This window comes from Podarcis cretensis (assembly GCF_951804945.1).
Source record: "Podarcis cretensis genome assembly, chromosome: 16".
NCBI lineage: Eukaryota > Metazoa > Chordata > Lepidosauria > Squamata > Lacertidae > Podarcis > Podarcis cretensis.
In genome coordinates, this window is record NC_137186.1 from 29,883,697 (window position 1) to 29,899,222 (window position 15,526).

A 15,526-nucleotide genomic window follows, 5' to 3' on the forward strand; every position below is an offset into this window, starting at 1 on the left:
TGATTTCCTTAAGAATGGAGAGGTTTCATCTTCTTGCAGTCCATGGGACTCTCAAGAGTCAGGATATTATAGGATAACTCCCATTAATAAGAAAGCCTGTGAGGTGCAGTGGTTACACTGTCAGACAAGGACCTGGGAGACCAGGATTCAAATCCCCACTTGGCCATGAAACTCACTGACTGGCCTTAGGCAAGTCACTGCCTCTGAGACTAAACTACCTCACAGGGTTGTTGTGAGGATTAAACGAGGAGGGGGAGAACCATAGTGCGCTACCTCAATCTCCTTGGAGAAAGCACAATGAATAAAATAATAAGACTTGATTAATTAAGCCAAAATATAATATTTTCACACTATATATTGCACCCTTTGGAATTTGTATGTACGCTCAAAAGAAATGACAGCACTTACAAACCAATAATAATAATAATAATAATAATAATAATAATAATAATAATGGAAAGGTAAAAAAGTAAAAAGGTAAAGGTAAAGGACCCCTGGACGGTTAAGTCCAATCAAAGGCGACTATAGGATGCGGTGCTTTCAGGCTGAGGGAGCCGGTGTTTGTCCACATGTGGCCAGCATGACTAAACTGCTTCTGGTGCAACAGAACACCATGATGGAAACCAGAGCGCATGGAAATGCCGTTTACCTTCCCACCACAGTGGTACCTATTTATCTACTTGCACTGGTGTGCTCCCGAACTGCTAGGTTGGCAGGAGCTGAGATGGAGCAACGGGGGCTCACTCCGTCGCGGGGATTCAAACCGCCGACTTTCTGATCGGCAAGCCCAAGTGGTTCAGACCAGAGCGCCACCTGCGCCCCAGAATTCATGTATACAGGGAACCAGGCAGAGGGCCTTCTCGGTAGTGGCACCTGCCCTGTGGAACGCCCTCCCATCAGGTGTCAAAGAGATAAACAAGTACCTGACATTCAGAAGACATCTTAAGGCAGCCCTGTTCAGGGAAGTTTTTAATATGTGACGTCTTAGTGTATTTTTGGTTTTTGTGGAAGCTGCCCAGAGTGGCTGGGGAAACCCAGCCAGATGGGCGGGGTACAAATAAATTATTATTATTATTATTATTATTATTGGGTGGAAAGCAGAGTTGGAGAGAGATGTGGCATGCGGAGGGCGGATGTGTCTGGGGAAAGTTCCAAGGGCCAGATATAAATATTTGGAGGGCCAAATGTGGCCCTCAGGCCTGAGCTTCCCTGCCCACAGTGCCACCTGCGTCCATAATAAAGGAAAGGCTTACTTTGAAAATTGAGAAGGGTGGAATGTTAATCGAAGTGGAATACAAAAAAGGGAGGTGCGAGGAGTTCGCTGAAACAAGTAAATGAAAGTTAACAACATTGAAAGTATTGGATATGGTTTTTTTTAATCGTTTTTGTTTTGTTTTTGTTATGTATATGTACTATTTTTGTTTTTGTATTGTATTGTATTGTTATGTTTAATTCTCTTTCGTTTCTTTTTGTAACTTTTAAAACTTTAATAAATATTATTTTTTTAAAAAATGAAAATTGAGAAGGGTGGAAATTCTGCTTTGCATGCAGAAGGATCCCGGGTGCGGCCCCCGGGCTCCTCAATATATTATTCTCTCCCTGAAACCCTAGGGAGCGGCTGCTGCTGCTGCTGCCAGCCCGTGCGGTCAGCACTGAGCTAGGTGGACCGTTCGTCTGACGGCAAGGCATCTTCCAACGGTCGGAAGAGCGGTCAGGAGCAGAGCTGCCGTGCGAGCGCTAGGTGGCGCCGGAGAGCCCCCGAAGTGGCTCCGCTCTGTGCTGCGCGCTCTATGGCAGAAGCCTCTTCCTGCTTGCTCCATGCTGGAGTTTTTGCAGATGTGCCAACGGGATTCCTGGGATCAGCCTTGGCTCTTCCCGGTCCTGCGAGGACCATGAGCGCAGAGCAGGAGCTGGAGAGCTGCCTGAGGCATTATAAGGCTCTGGGGCAGGAGGAAGGCGCCAGGAACACCTGCCAGGCTTTGCTGTTGGTCCTGGAGAAACTCAGGCAGTTTGCAGGGTAAGTAAGGCTGAGGATGCACGTGGCTTTTTGCAGAATATTTGTGGGTGGGTGGGCGGGTGGGTGTGTCACGTATAAGCATAGCTGTCAACTTTTCCCTTTTCTTGCGAGGAATACTATTCGGAATAAGGGAATTTCCCTTAAAAAAGGGAAAAAGTTGACAGTTATTAATATGTAATGCTGTATTGTTTTTAACACTGATTGGGAGCCGCCCAGAGTGGCTGGGGAAACTCAGCCAGATGGGCGGGGTATAAATAATAAATTATTATTATTATTATTATATTATTATTATAAGCTTTACGTATAAGCTAAACAAGCTATAGCTTAAGTCCCAGCTCTCTAGCCCCCCCCCCCAAAAAAAAATGTAAAGGAAAGAAACACCTGGATGTACATTTTCAAAATATAAGATAAAAAACAAATAAAATAAAACCTACGTACAGTGTTGTAAACAAAACCTGCCCTTCTTCCCTTATGGGGTATCCAAGAACCCATATAGAGTCCTTAAGATTTAAATTTTAAGTTTTAAGGCCTGCTATAAGACAAGATGAAAATAGATTAAGATAATGTAAGAAAATGTAAGGATAAAATATTGTAAAGAGGGTAAGGATTTGCTGTATCTGATTGGGTAAAGAGGAATACAAAAAAGGGAGGTGTGAGGAAGTCAAGAAAGAAAGTTAATTAAGTATGAATTTAAAAGCTGGAGTTTTTATTTTTCCTTCTGTTGGGTGGAATTTTATTTTTCTTGTATTTTGTTTTTCTGATCTGTTTTATGTGTATTTTTGATTATGTTTTTTTTTTGTTTTTTACTCTTTTGGTTGTTATGTGTTTTTTCTTCTATAAAAGCCTAATAAATATATATTTTTTTTAAAAAAAATAGAGTCCTTAAGTGGGTTCCCTATGGGTAGAAGAAAAGAACAGAGGCCAACCAGAGAATGGGACGCGGGTGGCGCTGTGAGTTAAACCACAAAGCCTAGGACTTGCTGATCAGAAGGTCAGCAGCGACGGGGTGAGCTCCCGTTGCTCAGTCCCAGCTCCTGCCAACCTAGCAGTTCGAAAGCACATCAAGGTGCAAGTAGATAAATAGGTACCACTCCGGCGGGAAGGTAAATGGCGTTTCCGTGCGCTGCTCTGGTTCGCCAGAAGCAGCTTAGTCATGCTGACCACATGACCCGGAAGCTGTACGCCAGTTCCCTCGGCCATTAAAGCGAGATGAGCACCGCAACCCCAGAGTTGGCCATGACTTGACCACTTTGATGTGCTTTTGAACTGCTAGGTTGGCAGGAGCAGGGACCAAGCAACAGGAGCTCACCCCGTCACAGGGATTCGAACCGCCAACCTTCTGATCAGCAAGTCCTAGGCTCTGTGGTTTAACCCACAGTGCCACCCGCGTCCCTATAACAAACTTAGTTGGTCTCTAAGGTGCTACTGGAAGGATTTTTTTTTTTTTACTATTAATGTACTTCTTAATTGTATTTCAGTTCAACAATTACTTTGATAAAATACATATTTTGTTATGTGCAAATGGCTTTAGATACCTATTAGGTCCATAAATTACCATATAGCATATATTCAACACAAAAACCAGCGACAATTTGTTGTTGGCAAAAGACAGCTGGACCCCATTTCCTTCAGTAGCTTAGGACCTCATCAAACCTAAATGCGGCCCTGTGTGTCTGTGCATGCACACAACAACAACAACAACAACAAGCATATTAAAAATGTTTTTTATTTTATTATAAATAAAATAATTATTATATTTACTGAAAGGCGTCTGAGAGCAGAAGGTGCTTGCTGAATCAATTGGCAGGGAGTTCCACAAGACTGGGTTGACGACACAAGTTCAGCTTGTGGCTGTTCAATGAGCCTCGCCAAATCGGAGAACGACCAGTAATAATGATTATTATTATTGATTTGAACTTTTTAGTTGCTTGTTAAACGAAAAGGTCCCCAACTGACTTGCAACATATTTAAAAGCATAAAAACACAGGTAGAAAATGTGTCATCATAAGAACACATCACGCGAAGCGCACTTTTGTAAAATGCATGCCATTTATAAAGCTTGCGCGCGCGCGCACACACACACACACACACACACACAGCTGCTGATTATGCTGGTCTTTGATATTTTTCAGAGGTTCTGTGAAGAGATGTCGAGAGAAAAACCTGGAGGAGGCTTTTCAGCAGTTGGTGCAAGCAAGCAAAGGACTGGGGGAACTGAGCCGTGAGGATTTTCTGCCTCTGCTCCGCTGCGTGCTCGCTTGTCAAATGGAGACGGCGAGCTCCAGTGCTTTCCATCGACTTGAGAAGGTGTGCTCATGCGCAAATCAAATTCATTGGCAGCACAACGCATGGATGAATTGCGGAACCCCCTGTCATGAGAAGTTGGGATGGACTCCACGTTGAACAGCTTTAAAAGAAACACCTGAAGAGCTGGCTGGATCAGGCCAATGGCCTATTTAGTACAGAAGCACAAGAGCCCTTTCCCATCTGGTGGTTTCCAGCAACTCGGATTATGATTATTATGATTATTTTAGTCTCTTTATCTTGCCCAGAGCCTAGTAGCCACTGATAGTCCTCTCCTCCAGGAATTTGCCCAGTCCTTTTAAAAGCCATCCTTCTTGGTGTCTGTCGCTGCTTGCAGTGGGAGGGAGTTCCATAGTTTAACTATACACTGCGTGAAAAAGTCCTTTGTTTTATCTGTCCTGAAACTTCCAGCATTCAGGTGCATTGGATGTCTCCTGAGTTCTCCTTTGAGAGAAAGAGAAATACTTTTCTTCTGTATACTTTCTCCATGCCGGGCATAATTTTATAAAGTTCTATCATGTCACCTCTTGAAGTGATGGACATGAGGCAGGAGTTGATAATGCAGGTGAGCTGAGCACAGGTGGGCGCCATGCGAGCTGCTGGCCAGCCCTGTGGAGCCTCCTTTTATTGAGACAAACATGCAAACCAGGCAGATACATTTTGGGCTGTGACCTTTACACATCTTCTGGTCCCGAGATCGTGGGGTGGTACAAGTTATTTTGGCACCTGTTTCCACCGCGTCATTTTCCCCTTGCACAGTGTATGACGAAGGAGACAAAAGGTCTCAGGGACAAAGGTTACAGACAGGACACCGCCGACTACTGAGACCGCAAAAGGTTAGACAGAGGGAACGATGTTCAGACAGCCGTGGCTTTGTCTGTGATGGGGTGTGTGTGCTCCGCACCCCAAGGTTACGCATGCAGGCAGGCTGAGGCTGCCTGCGGGTGGGGAGTGTGCTCCCTCTGGACCCCACTCCGCAATCATCCCTACAACCTCTTTCTTGTGTTTTCTCGAAACTGAAAAGTTCTCCCCCAAACTGAAAAGCCCACTTAATGAAAAGGAATTGTGGCGGGGGAACCATGGAGGAAATGGCTGAGAAGGGCTAATAGTTGCAGTGTCTACTATATATGCTGTATGCTCTGGGAATATTGGCATACAACTCCCATCAGCCTCAGCCAGCACCATCAAGGGTGATGGGCGTTGTAGTCTCTTGCATTGATTACCCTTGAGATAGGGCTTTGATTTGATCTATCGGTACTCTTGTGCTCTTAGGTGGTTTGTTGTTGTTTAGTCGTTTAGTCATGTCCGACTCTTCGTGACCCCATGGACCAGAGCATGCCAGGCACTCCTGCCTTCCACTGCCTCCCGCAGTTTGGTCAAACTCATGCTGGTAGCTTCGAGAACACTGTCCAACCATCTCGTCCTCTGCCGTCCCCTTCTCCTTGTGCCCTCCATCTTTCCCAACATCAGGGTCTTTTCCATGAAGTCTTCTCTTCTCATGAGGTGGCCAAAGTATTGGAGACTCAGCTTCAGGATTTGTCCTTCCAGTGAGCACTCAGGGCTGATTTCCTTCAGAATGGAGAGGTTTGATCTTCTTGCAGTCCATGGGACTCCCAAGAGTCTCCTCCAGCACCAGAATTCAAAAGCATCAATTCTTTGGCGATCAGCCTTCTTTAATGTACAGTCGTACCTCGGATTATAGACGCTTCAGGTTGTGTGTTTTCGGGTTGCATCCTGCGCCGAACCCAGAAGTACCGGAACGGGTTGCTTCCGGGTTTCGGCGCTCACGCATGCACAGAAGTACTAAATCACACTTTGCACATGCGCAGAAGCGCTGAATTGCAACCAGCGCATGCGCAGACGCGTCGCTGCAGGTTGCGAACGTGCCTCCCGCACGGATCATGTTCGCAACCCGAGCGTCCACTGTATAGGTCGTTTTCTTGCTTTCCACCAGCCATTGGACAGCGGACCCAGCTGTGCCTCTTGCCCTGCTCTCTTAAAATGGCCAACGAAGCGTCTAGGAGCCTGGCAACCCTAGTTGATGGAGGGGGAGAGAGGAAGAGATAATTACCCTTGACTTCAAAGAAGCAGAAATGTCCGAAGACATTCCTCTCCCAGAGCTACAATTCCTCTTCCCAGGGAACTCTGGGAGTTGTAGTTCTTTGAAGGGAACAGGGTTTTTTTTATAGCAACTCTGTGCACTCGGAACAAACTACAGCTCCCCTAATTCTTCTCATGGCTGTTTAAAGTGGTATTGTAGTGGGTGTGAATGTGGCTGTAGTATGTCCAGGATTGATTCCCTCTTCTCCCTTAGATTGTTGCAAAACTGTCGGAAGGGAACAATGGATCCTTGGTCATGGAGCAGCTGAATAGGTGCATGGCCAGCCTGGCTGAAGACGAGGAGGTGAGAGAAAGTTTTGTTTCACCCTCTTGAAAATATTGCCTTCTTCAGGCATTGTTTACTTCATCATCATCATCATTTGTCATTTATACACCACCCATCTGGCTGGGTTTCCCCAGCCACTGTGGGCGGCTTCCAACAGGATATTAAAAACACAATAAAACATCAAACATTAAAAACTTCCCTAAACAGGGCTGCCTTCAGATGTCTTCTAAAAGTCAGATAGTTGTCTATTTCCTTGACATCTGATGGGAGGGCGTTCCACAGGGCGGGCACCACTACCAAGAAGGCCCTCTGCCTGGTTCCCTGTAACCTCACTTCTTGCAGGGAGGGAACCGTCAGAAGGCCCTTGGTGCTGGACCTCAGGCTGAACAATGCGGGTGGAGATGCTCCTTCAGGTATACTGGACCGAGGCTGTTTAGGGCTTTAATGGTCAGCACCAAAATTGTGCTCGGAAACATACCGGGAGCCAATGCAGGTCTTTCAGGACCAGTGCTATGTGGTCTCGGCAGCCACTCCCAGTCACCAGTCTAGCTGCCGCATTCTGGATTAGTTGTAGTTTCCAGGTCACCTTCAAAGGGAGCCCCACCACATGCCATTCAAGAAAGAATGCCAACAAGGGAAGATCAGCCTGTCTCCAACTACATTGGTACCTTGGGTTACATATGCTTCAGGTTACAGACTCCGCTAACTCAGAAATATTACCTCGGGTTAAGAACTTTGCTTCAGGATGAGAACAGAAATCATGCTCTGGCGGCGCGGCAGCAGCAGGAGGCCCCATTAGCTAAAGTGGTGCTTCAGGTTAAGAACAGTTTCAGGTTAAGAACAGACCTCCAGAACGAATTAAGTTCTTAACCCAAGGTACCACTGTACAGGCTTCCCCAGTCTGGTGCCCTCAAGATGTTGCAAGACTGCAGCACCCATCAGTCCCAGCTAGAAGGACCAATGGTCCGGCATGGTGTTCTCCCATCGCTTGTTTGGGCAGGGCCTTATTTCCTGAACAGGACGTCTGCTTTGCATGCAGCTGGTCCAGCTGCTTTGCATGCAGCTGGTGCAGTTTTGATCCCTGGCATCTCCAGGTAAATGCTGGGTGAGAATCCTGGAGAGCTGCTTCCCATCAGCTTAGACAACATCTTCTTCTTCTTTGGCTGTCACTCGTAGTCAAGATTGTCTTCCATGAACACGGTCTTAACAGTGAGTCTGTAAGCGACTGTGGAGGCCAATTCTGGATCCACACCTCCTTCAACAGTGAGGACATAGGTTTCCAGGTGGGAGTTGGTCACAGTGAGGGTTTGCCAAGTGTGCCTTCCTCTTAGTACGTTTCTCCCTTGCGTGCTGAGTTCAAGTGTCTTCAAAGCCCATGACACCTTTGGTAAAGGCTGTTCTCCAACTGGAGTGCTCGCAGGCCAGTGTTTCCCAGTTGTCGGTGTTTATACTACTTTTTTTTTTAGATTTGCCTTAGAAAGTCTTTAAGCCTCTTTTATTGACCTCCAGCATTATGCTTTCCATTGTTAAGTTCGGAATACAGTACAGTGGTACCTTGGGTTACATACGCTTCAGGGAGCCAGTTGGGTGGTTTAATATGCTTCAGGGAGCCAGTGTGGTGTAGTGGTTAAGAGCGGTAGTCTTGTAATCTGGGGAACCAGGTTTGCGTCCCCGCTCCTCCACATGCAGCTGCTGGGTGACTTTGGGCCAGTCACACTTCTCTGAAGTCTCTCAGCCTCACTCACCTCACAGAGTGTTTGTTGTGGGGGAGGAAGGGAAAGAAGAATGTTAGCCGCTTTGAGACTCCTGAAGGGGAGTGATAAAGCGGGATATCAAATCCAACTCTTCTACATACGCTTCAGGTTACAGACTCCGCTAACCCGGAAATATTACCTTGGGTTAAGAACTTTGCTTCAGGATGAGAAGAGAAATAGTGCAGCGGTGACAGAGGGAGGCCCCATTAGCTAAAGTGGTGCTTCAGGTTAAGAACAGTTTCAGGTTAAGAACGGACCTCCGGAACAAATTAAGTACTTAACCCAAGTGTCAGCTAGCCAGCTGCATGCGTTGCTGCACTTAGCAGAGAAACACTCCCGGCAGCCAGCCATAAATTCCTTTATTTCCTTCTGACAAGATTACATGCAGAATAAACAAAGCGACCCGTCTCTCATGACGCGTTGCTCTAACTACCTTCTCTTTTCCCTCTCCCTCGAGACCAACAGAGCCAACGGCTCAGCCCCTTCCATTTTCCCCTGTGACGTGGATCCCCCTCTCTTTGAAGCACCCCTTCCTCCCCAGACTCACGATCCTCTTCTCTGTCTTCTGAGGAGGACTCAGTACTGAGCAGTGGAGATCGTTCCCTGTATCCTCTAATTCTTTCCTCCCTCGCTGCCTGCAGTTCCCTGACACCAAGGTACCACTGTAGTTGCTTTGGAAGACGATACAGTGGTGCCCCGCAAGATGAACGCCTCACAAGACGGAAAACCCGCTAGACGAAAGGGTTTTCCGTTTTGGAGGCGCTTCGCAAAACGAATTTCCCTATGGGCTTGCTTCACAAGACGAAAATGTATTGCGAGTTCCTGTGGTTTTTTTTCCTTCCCCCCCCCTTTTTCTAAGCTGCTAAGCCGCTTATCAGCTGATCCGCTAAGCCGCTTATCAGCTGATCTGCTAAGCCGCTAATAGCGCTAAGCCGCTAAGCCGCTAATAGGGTTGCTTCGCAAGACGAAAAAACCGCAAGACGAAGAGACTCGCAGAACAGATTCTTTTCGTCTTGCGAGGCACCACTGTAATTGGGCATCCGCACAACATGACCACTCCAACAAAGCTGATGTTGAAGAATCATTGATTCGACACTGGTGATCTTTGCTTCTTCCAAGTACAGTGGTGGCCCGCAAGACGAACGCCTCGCAAGACGGAAAACCCGCTAGACGAAAGGGTTTTCCGTTTTGGAGGCGCTTCGCAAAACGAATTTCCCTATGGGCTTGCTTCGCAAGACGAAAATGTCTTGCGAGTTCCTGCGGGGTTTTTCCCCTCTCCCCCCCCTTTTCCTAAGCCCTAAGCCGCTTATCAGCTGATCTGCTAAATGCCGCTAAACCGCTAATACGCTAATCCACTAAGCTGTCAATGGGCTTGCTTCGCAAGACCAAAAAACCGCTAGACGATGTTGTGTATTGAGTCAAAGGATTTTATATCTGTATTATTATTGTCTGTATTTGCATTAAGGTAAAGTAACTGCCTTTTGGTTCCAGAGGGTACAGCTACTATTGGTTCATTTAAGCTGCTGTATTTGGATCCTCTGTCTTATTGATTTCCTCCAAAAGGCAGGACTGTGATTGCCTGATACTGTTCCCTCCAAAATGTATCCTTTCTAGCTAGTTCCCTGTCCCTATAAATGTAGCTCTCCCCTCCTCAGGTCTCAGTCTTGTTGCTTTAATAAAGAAGTGTTACTAGAGAACTGTCTCCAGCATATTATGTCAAGAGAGCTGAAATCACAAACCCCACGTCACAACAGACGAAGAGCCTCACGGAACGGATTAATTTCGTCTTGCGAGGCACCACTGTACGTTGGCATTAGTTCACCTGTCTTCCCAGGTGATGTGTAAAATTTTTAGACAATATAAAGCTAGGTGGACCAGTGTTCTGACTTGGTGTAAGGCAACTTCCTATGTTTTTGTGTAACATGCTTGTTTCCTTCTTTCAGGCAATGCCTCCTGGATCACTTCAGACAGGTTAGTTTCCAAACTCCACCTACCCTGGGCTCACTGCCCTGTTTTTTTTTGTACCAGAGGGACACAACCAGCTAGGGCATTTTGTCCCTGAAGTGCTCAATTTGCATGTGCCGGAAGCAATTCAACGGTCATGCCGGGATGTGGTACAGTCCCCCGCTCAGACTCGAGGACTGTACCACATTGTCTCATGTACAGTTTAAATTGGATGAATGAACAGACCAATATAATTCAATGCACATTTATGCTTCTCAGTACCAAGCTTCCCCTGCAAATCTGGTTGGTGTCAGGTTTTGGGGGCTTGGCTCCCCCCCCCCTTGGCCATAAATGAGCAGTGCAACGAGAAAGCAGTCTCTTACCAGTAATAGAAGTGTTTAATGAACACAGCAAAAGAACAAGCAACCCTTCTCAGAATGCAGGTGCTCCCAATTAAGGCTCCACCCACTTCCCTCTAGTCACTTCCGCCCTCTCATCTCCTAGCCCCCTTATCCCTCAACCATTGAGCCTTTTGCAAATTCACCTTATCTTATCTCCTAGTCTTGAGAGGCTGCACATCTTCCAGTGAGAGAGAGTCAGCTTGTTGTTGTTGTTGTTGTTGTTCTTCTTCTTCTTCTTCTTCTTCTTCTTCTTGCTGTTCACCTCCCAGTTCTGTCCAACTATTGCCATCCGAACTGTGTCCTTTGGCAAACCATTGTTCCAAATCAACACTACTCCCCTGCTCCTGTGGAGTTTCAGAATCCTGCCCATGAGCAGGTGGAGCAGGAGGCTCCCACCATTCCTCATCAGAGCTGTATTCCTCATCCTGGTCTCTGACAGTCAGCCACTGTGAGAACAGGATACCGGACTAGATGGGCCATTGCCCTCCCCCCTCAGGACTCTTGTTCTTAAAATCAGATGACTAGTTAAAACAATTAGAAACAGATACACATAAAAGTATACTTTCTTTTTTACAAAGCCAACAAAAGCAATTCTGATCTAGATTAGCTCAGATTTCTATCCCCCGCCCCCCAATCCTCTCTGTAATCTCCTCCCAGGAGATTTCTTAATAAGGGGAGAGTCAACCTCTTTCCATTCCCTACACAAGTTATAACGCAAACAAACACGAGCAACAGACACATTTTGCTCCAGCTGCACACAGACCCAGGTCCTGTTCAATCATCCATTTATCAATGTGGGAGACAGCACACTGAAATGAGCGAGCATTAATGCTCTCCAGTAGTGTGGTACCTTAGTTCTCAAACGCCTTGGTTCTCAAACGCCTTGGTTCTCATACGCCTTGGTTCTCAAATGCCGGAAACCCGGAAGTAAGTGTTCTGGTTTTCAAACATTTTTCGGAAGCCAAACGTCTGATGCGGCTGTCAGCTATTGTTTCCGGGGCTCCTGCACCAATCAGAAGCTGCGCCTTGGTTTTCAAACATTTTGGAAGTCAAACGGACTTCCGGAATGGATTAATTTTTGGCACTTTTGTTTTTGCTATTTATTTTGCGTTTTTGTTTTTGAGGCTTTTTTGGTTAATTTGTTTTTGTGACTGTGTGGAACCCAGTTCAGCTACTGATTGATTGATTGTGTGACTGTGGAAATGGATAAAAGCCCCCCTCCTCCAAACAATGACTATCATCAGTGCAGGTACGGAAAAAAATACGGTATACATATATATATATGGTATATATATATATATACACACACATATATATACATATATGTATATATATGTGTGTGTATATATATATATATGCGCGTGTATATATATATATATGTATGTATATATATATATGTGTGTGTGTGTGCGCGCGCATGTGTGTGTGTGTATATACACACACACACACACCCCGTATTTTTTGCTCGATAAGACTCACTTTTCCCCTCCTAAAAAGTAAGGGGAAATGTGTGTGCGTCTTATGGAGCGAATGCAGGCTGTGCAGCTATCCCAGAAGCCAGAACAGCAAGAGGGATTGCTGCTTTCACTGCACAGTGATCCCTCTTGCTGTTCTGGCTTCTGAGATTCAGAATATTTTTTTCTTGTTTTCCTCCTCCAAAAACTAGGTGTGTCTTGTGTCTGGTGCATCTTATAGAGCAAAAAATATGGTAATTTTAATTTTTATCATCTACAATACTGTTTTATTTGTTTTATAGTGCAGTACATTGATTTTTGCTTTCATTTTATGTATTGATGGTCTCGTTAGAGAGTAAAATTCACGTTAAATTGCTGTTTGAGGGGTTGTTCTTAAAAGTCTGGAACGGATGAGTCCATTCTGCATTACTTTCAATGGGAAAGTGCGCCTTGGTTTTGGAACGCTTTGGTTTTGGAACGGACTTCCGGAATGGATTAAGTTTGAGAACCAAGGTACCACTGTATCTGGAGACTCCTAGAGCAATCATAAAGGGACGCAGGTGGCGCTGTGGGTTAAAGCCTCAGCGCCTAGGACTTGCCGATCGAAAGGTCGGCGGTTCGAATCCCTGCGGCGGGGTGCGCTCCCGCTGCTCGGTCCCAGCGCCTGCCAACCTAGCAGTTCGAAAGCACCTCCGGGTGCAAGTAGATAAATAGGGACCGCTTACCAGCGGGAAGGTAAACGGCGTTTCCGTGTGCGGCTCTGGCTCGCCAGAGCAGCGATGTCACGCTGGCCACGTGACCCGGAAGTGTCTCCGGACAGCGCTGGCCCCTGGCCTCTTAAGTGAGATGGGCGCACAACCCCAGAGTCTGTCAAGACTGGCCCGTACGGGCAGGGGTACCTTTACCTTTACCTTTAGAGCAATCATAACCACAGGAAGCAGAATAATTTAGGCCAATATTTCTTAGGCAATTGTTAAGTCTTTGCCCCCGGCACACTCCTTTTTGTAGATTTCCTCTGGATTAATTTCGCCGGGTTTAATTACCACCCCATTAATTTCTGATGGTTGAGCCCCGGCTGAACCGGGGCAAGGGACTTGCACACATGTATCCCCAGCTGAGCCCCAGCTCAGCTGAGAAAGTCCAAGATCCACCAAACCCAAACTCTTTCATCCCGGCGTATCTTGGGCATGCTTGTGCCATTAACGTCTGCAAGTATGAAATTTCTTTAATTCAGGGGGGCACATTTTAAATGGATTCTTCTAAACACCCAACGAAGCCATAGCAATGGTTCCTTACTCCGCAGTGTGCATGTTTGTCGAGGTGAGTGTGCCAGGACGATGCTACTGGAGGAGTAACCTGGTGCATCTCCTGAGATGCATCGCTGCCACGTTTGATGAGATCACGCAGGACCAGGTAGCCGGGAATGAGGAGTGGCATTACGTCACCGTGAAGGTAAGGAATGAGGCTTCTCCCCAGTGCTTTAAGCTGTCATCCTATATGTCAGGGGTTTGGACTACAAATCCCATCATCCCTGACCGCTGGCCCTGCTAGACGGGGATGATGAGAGTTGTAGTCTGACAACAGCTGGAGAACCAAGTTTGCATTTCTTAGTGCAGAAAGTATTGATCTGATGAGTAGAGATCTTTCCTATTCTAATTAATTCAAGAGGGGTCTGGAGGCTTCTCTGTGTGAAAGAAACAAGAAGAAGGTCCGTGATGTTTGGCTTATTCCTTCAGAGAAGCTGAGTACTGCTGTCTTAAACTGGTTCCGTTATCTCTTCTGTTAAGGTCATGCTGGCTATAAAAGTAAGGCCAGAAGGAGCCTCGGTTTCACCCTTTCCCATCTCTTTTTCCTTCTGGTGTAGTGTTCTGTACATTGTATGCTTAGCATTGAGGTTTAGACTTATTGTAAGTTATTATAATTTTAAGTTAAGTCTGCTGCAGTGCCAATCCTGAATGTATTGGATTTGTGACCATTACTATATGCTCATTTGCCTTCGGTAGCAGTAAAGCTCTGTTGGATGAAATACAATTGCCTCTGGTCTATTGTTTGGGAATCCTGCAATGTGTTTAAGTTGTTACTCCGCTAACTATACATTGGAATCTGCTCTGGATCAATACTGAGTAGAATTCCATGACAGGGAAACTCTGCTATACAGTGGTGCCTCGCAAGACGAAATTAATCCGTTCCGTGAGGCTCTTCGTATAGCAATTTTTTTCGTCTTGCGAAGCAAGCCCATTGACAGCTTAGCGGATTAGTGCCAATAGCGGTTTAGCGGATCAGCTGATAAGTGGCTTGCTTAGCGGCTTAGGAAAAGGGGGGGGGAGGGGAAAAAACCCGCAGGAACTTGCAAGACATTTTGTCTTGCAAAGCAAGCCCATAGGGAAATTCGTTTTGCGAAGCGCCTCCAAAACGGAAAACCCTTTCGTCTAGCGGGTTTTCTGTCTTGTGAGGCGTTCGTCTTGCAGGGCACCACTGTACAGTGGTACCTTGGGTTACATACACTTCAGGTTACATATGCTTCAGGTTACAGACTCCACTAACCCAGAAATAGTACCTCGGGTTAAGAACTTTGCTTCAGGATGAGAACAGAAATCGTGCAGTGGCGGCGCGGCGGCAGCAGGAGGCCCCATTAGCTAAAGTGGTGCTTCAGGTTAAGAACAGTTTCAGGTTTAGAACAGGCCTCCAGAACGAATTAAGTACTTAACCCGAGGTACCACTACATAGTGCATATGAAGCCTAATTCTGCTCACTGTGGCATCTCCTGCTAATTCAGTGTGTTGATATGATGGGAAAAGGTACAGTGAGGGGGGGAAAAGTATTTGATCCCCTGCTAAATTTGCCTGTTTGCCTTCTGATGAAGAAATGACCAGTCCATAATTTTAATGGCAGGTTTATCGTAGCTGGAGAGACAGAATAACAAACAGGAAAACCCCCAGAAACCCAGAAGACCAAAGTCAGAGATTGATGTGCATTATAATGAGTGAAAGAAGTATTTGATCCCCTATCGACCAGCCAGATGTCAGGCTACCTGGTATCTTCACTGTATGTAACGAGCTGAGATTAGAAGCACCTGCTGTAAGGGAAAGGTCTTACCTGTAATCCCAGCTCGTTACAGTACCTGTACAAAAGTCACCTGTCAACAGAAGCAATCAGTCCAGCCGATGCCAAAGTAGCCACCATGACCAAGACCCAAAGAGCTGTCCAAGGATGTCAGGGACAAGATGGTAGACCTGCACAAGGCTGGACTAGGCTACAAAACTATT

The 15,526-nt window shown here is 46.2% G+C and overlaps 1 protein-coding gene across 2 annotated transcripts in view; it reads left to right on the forward strand.

The window, feature by feature from the left end:
* Positions 1-1,775: 1,775 nt before the first annotated feature.
* LOC307204656 (tRNA (32-2'-O)-methyltransferase regulator THADA-like) overlaps positions 1,776-15,526 on the forward strand; it is a 66,553-nt gene continuing 52,802 nt past the window's right edge. The window contains exons 1-5 of one of the 2 annotated variants that reach the window (XM_079956304.1): positions 1,776-2,017; positions 4,150-4,324; positions 6,636-6,725; positions 10,405-10,432; positions 13,564-13,712. In XM_079956304.1, coding sequence (XP_079812430.1) covers positions 1,791-2,017; positions 4,150-4,324; positions 6,636-6,725; positions 10,405-10,432; positions 13,564-13,712 — 669 coding nt within the window. In that variant the 5' untranslated portion in view covers positions 1,776-1,790. The remainder of the gene's footprint in view (positions 2,018-4,149; positions 4,325-6,635; positions 6,726-10,404; positions 10,433-13,563; positions 13,713-15,526) is intronic. The other variant, XM_079956305.1, reaches the window with a different exon arrangement.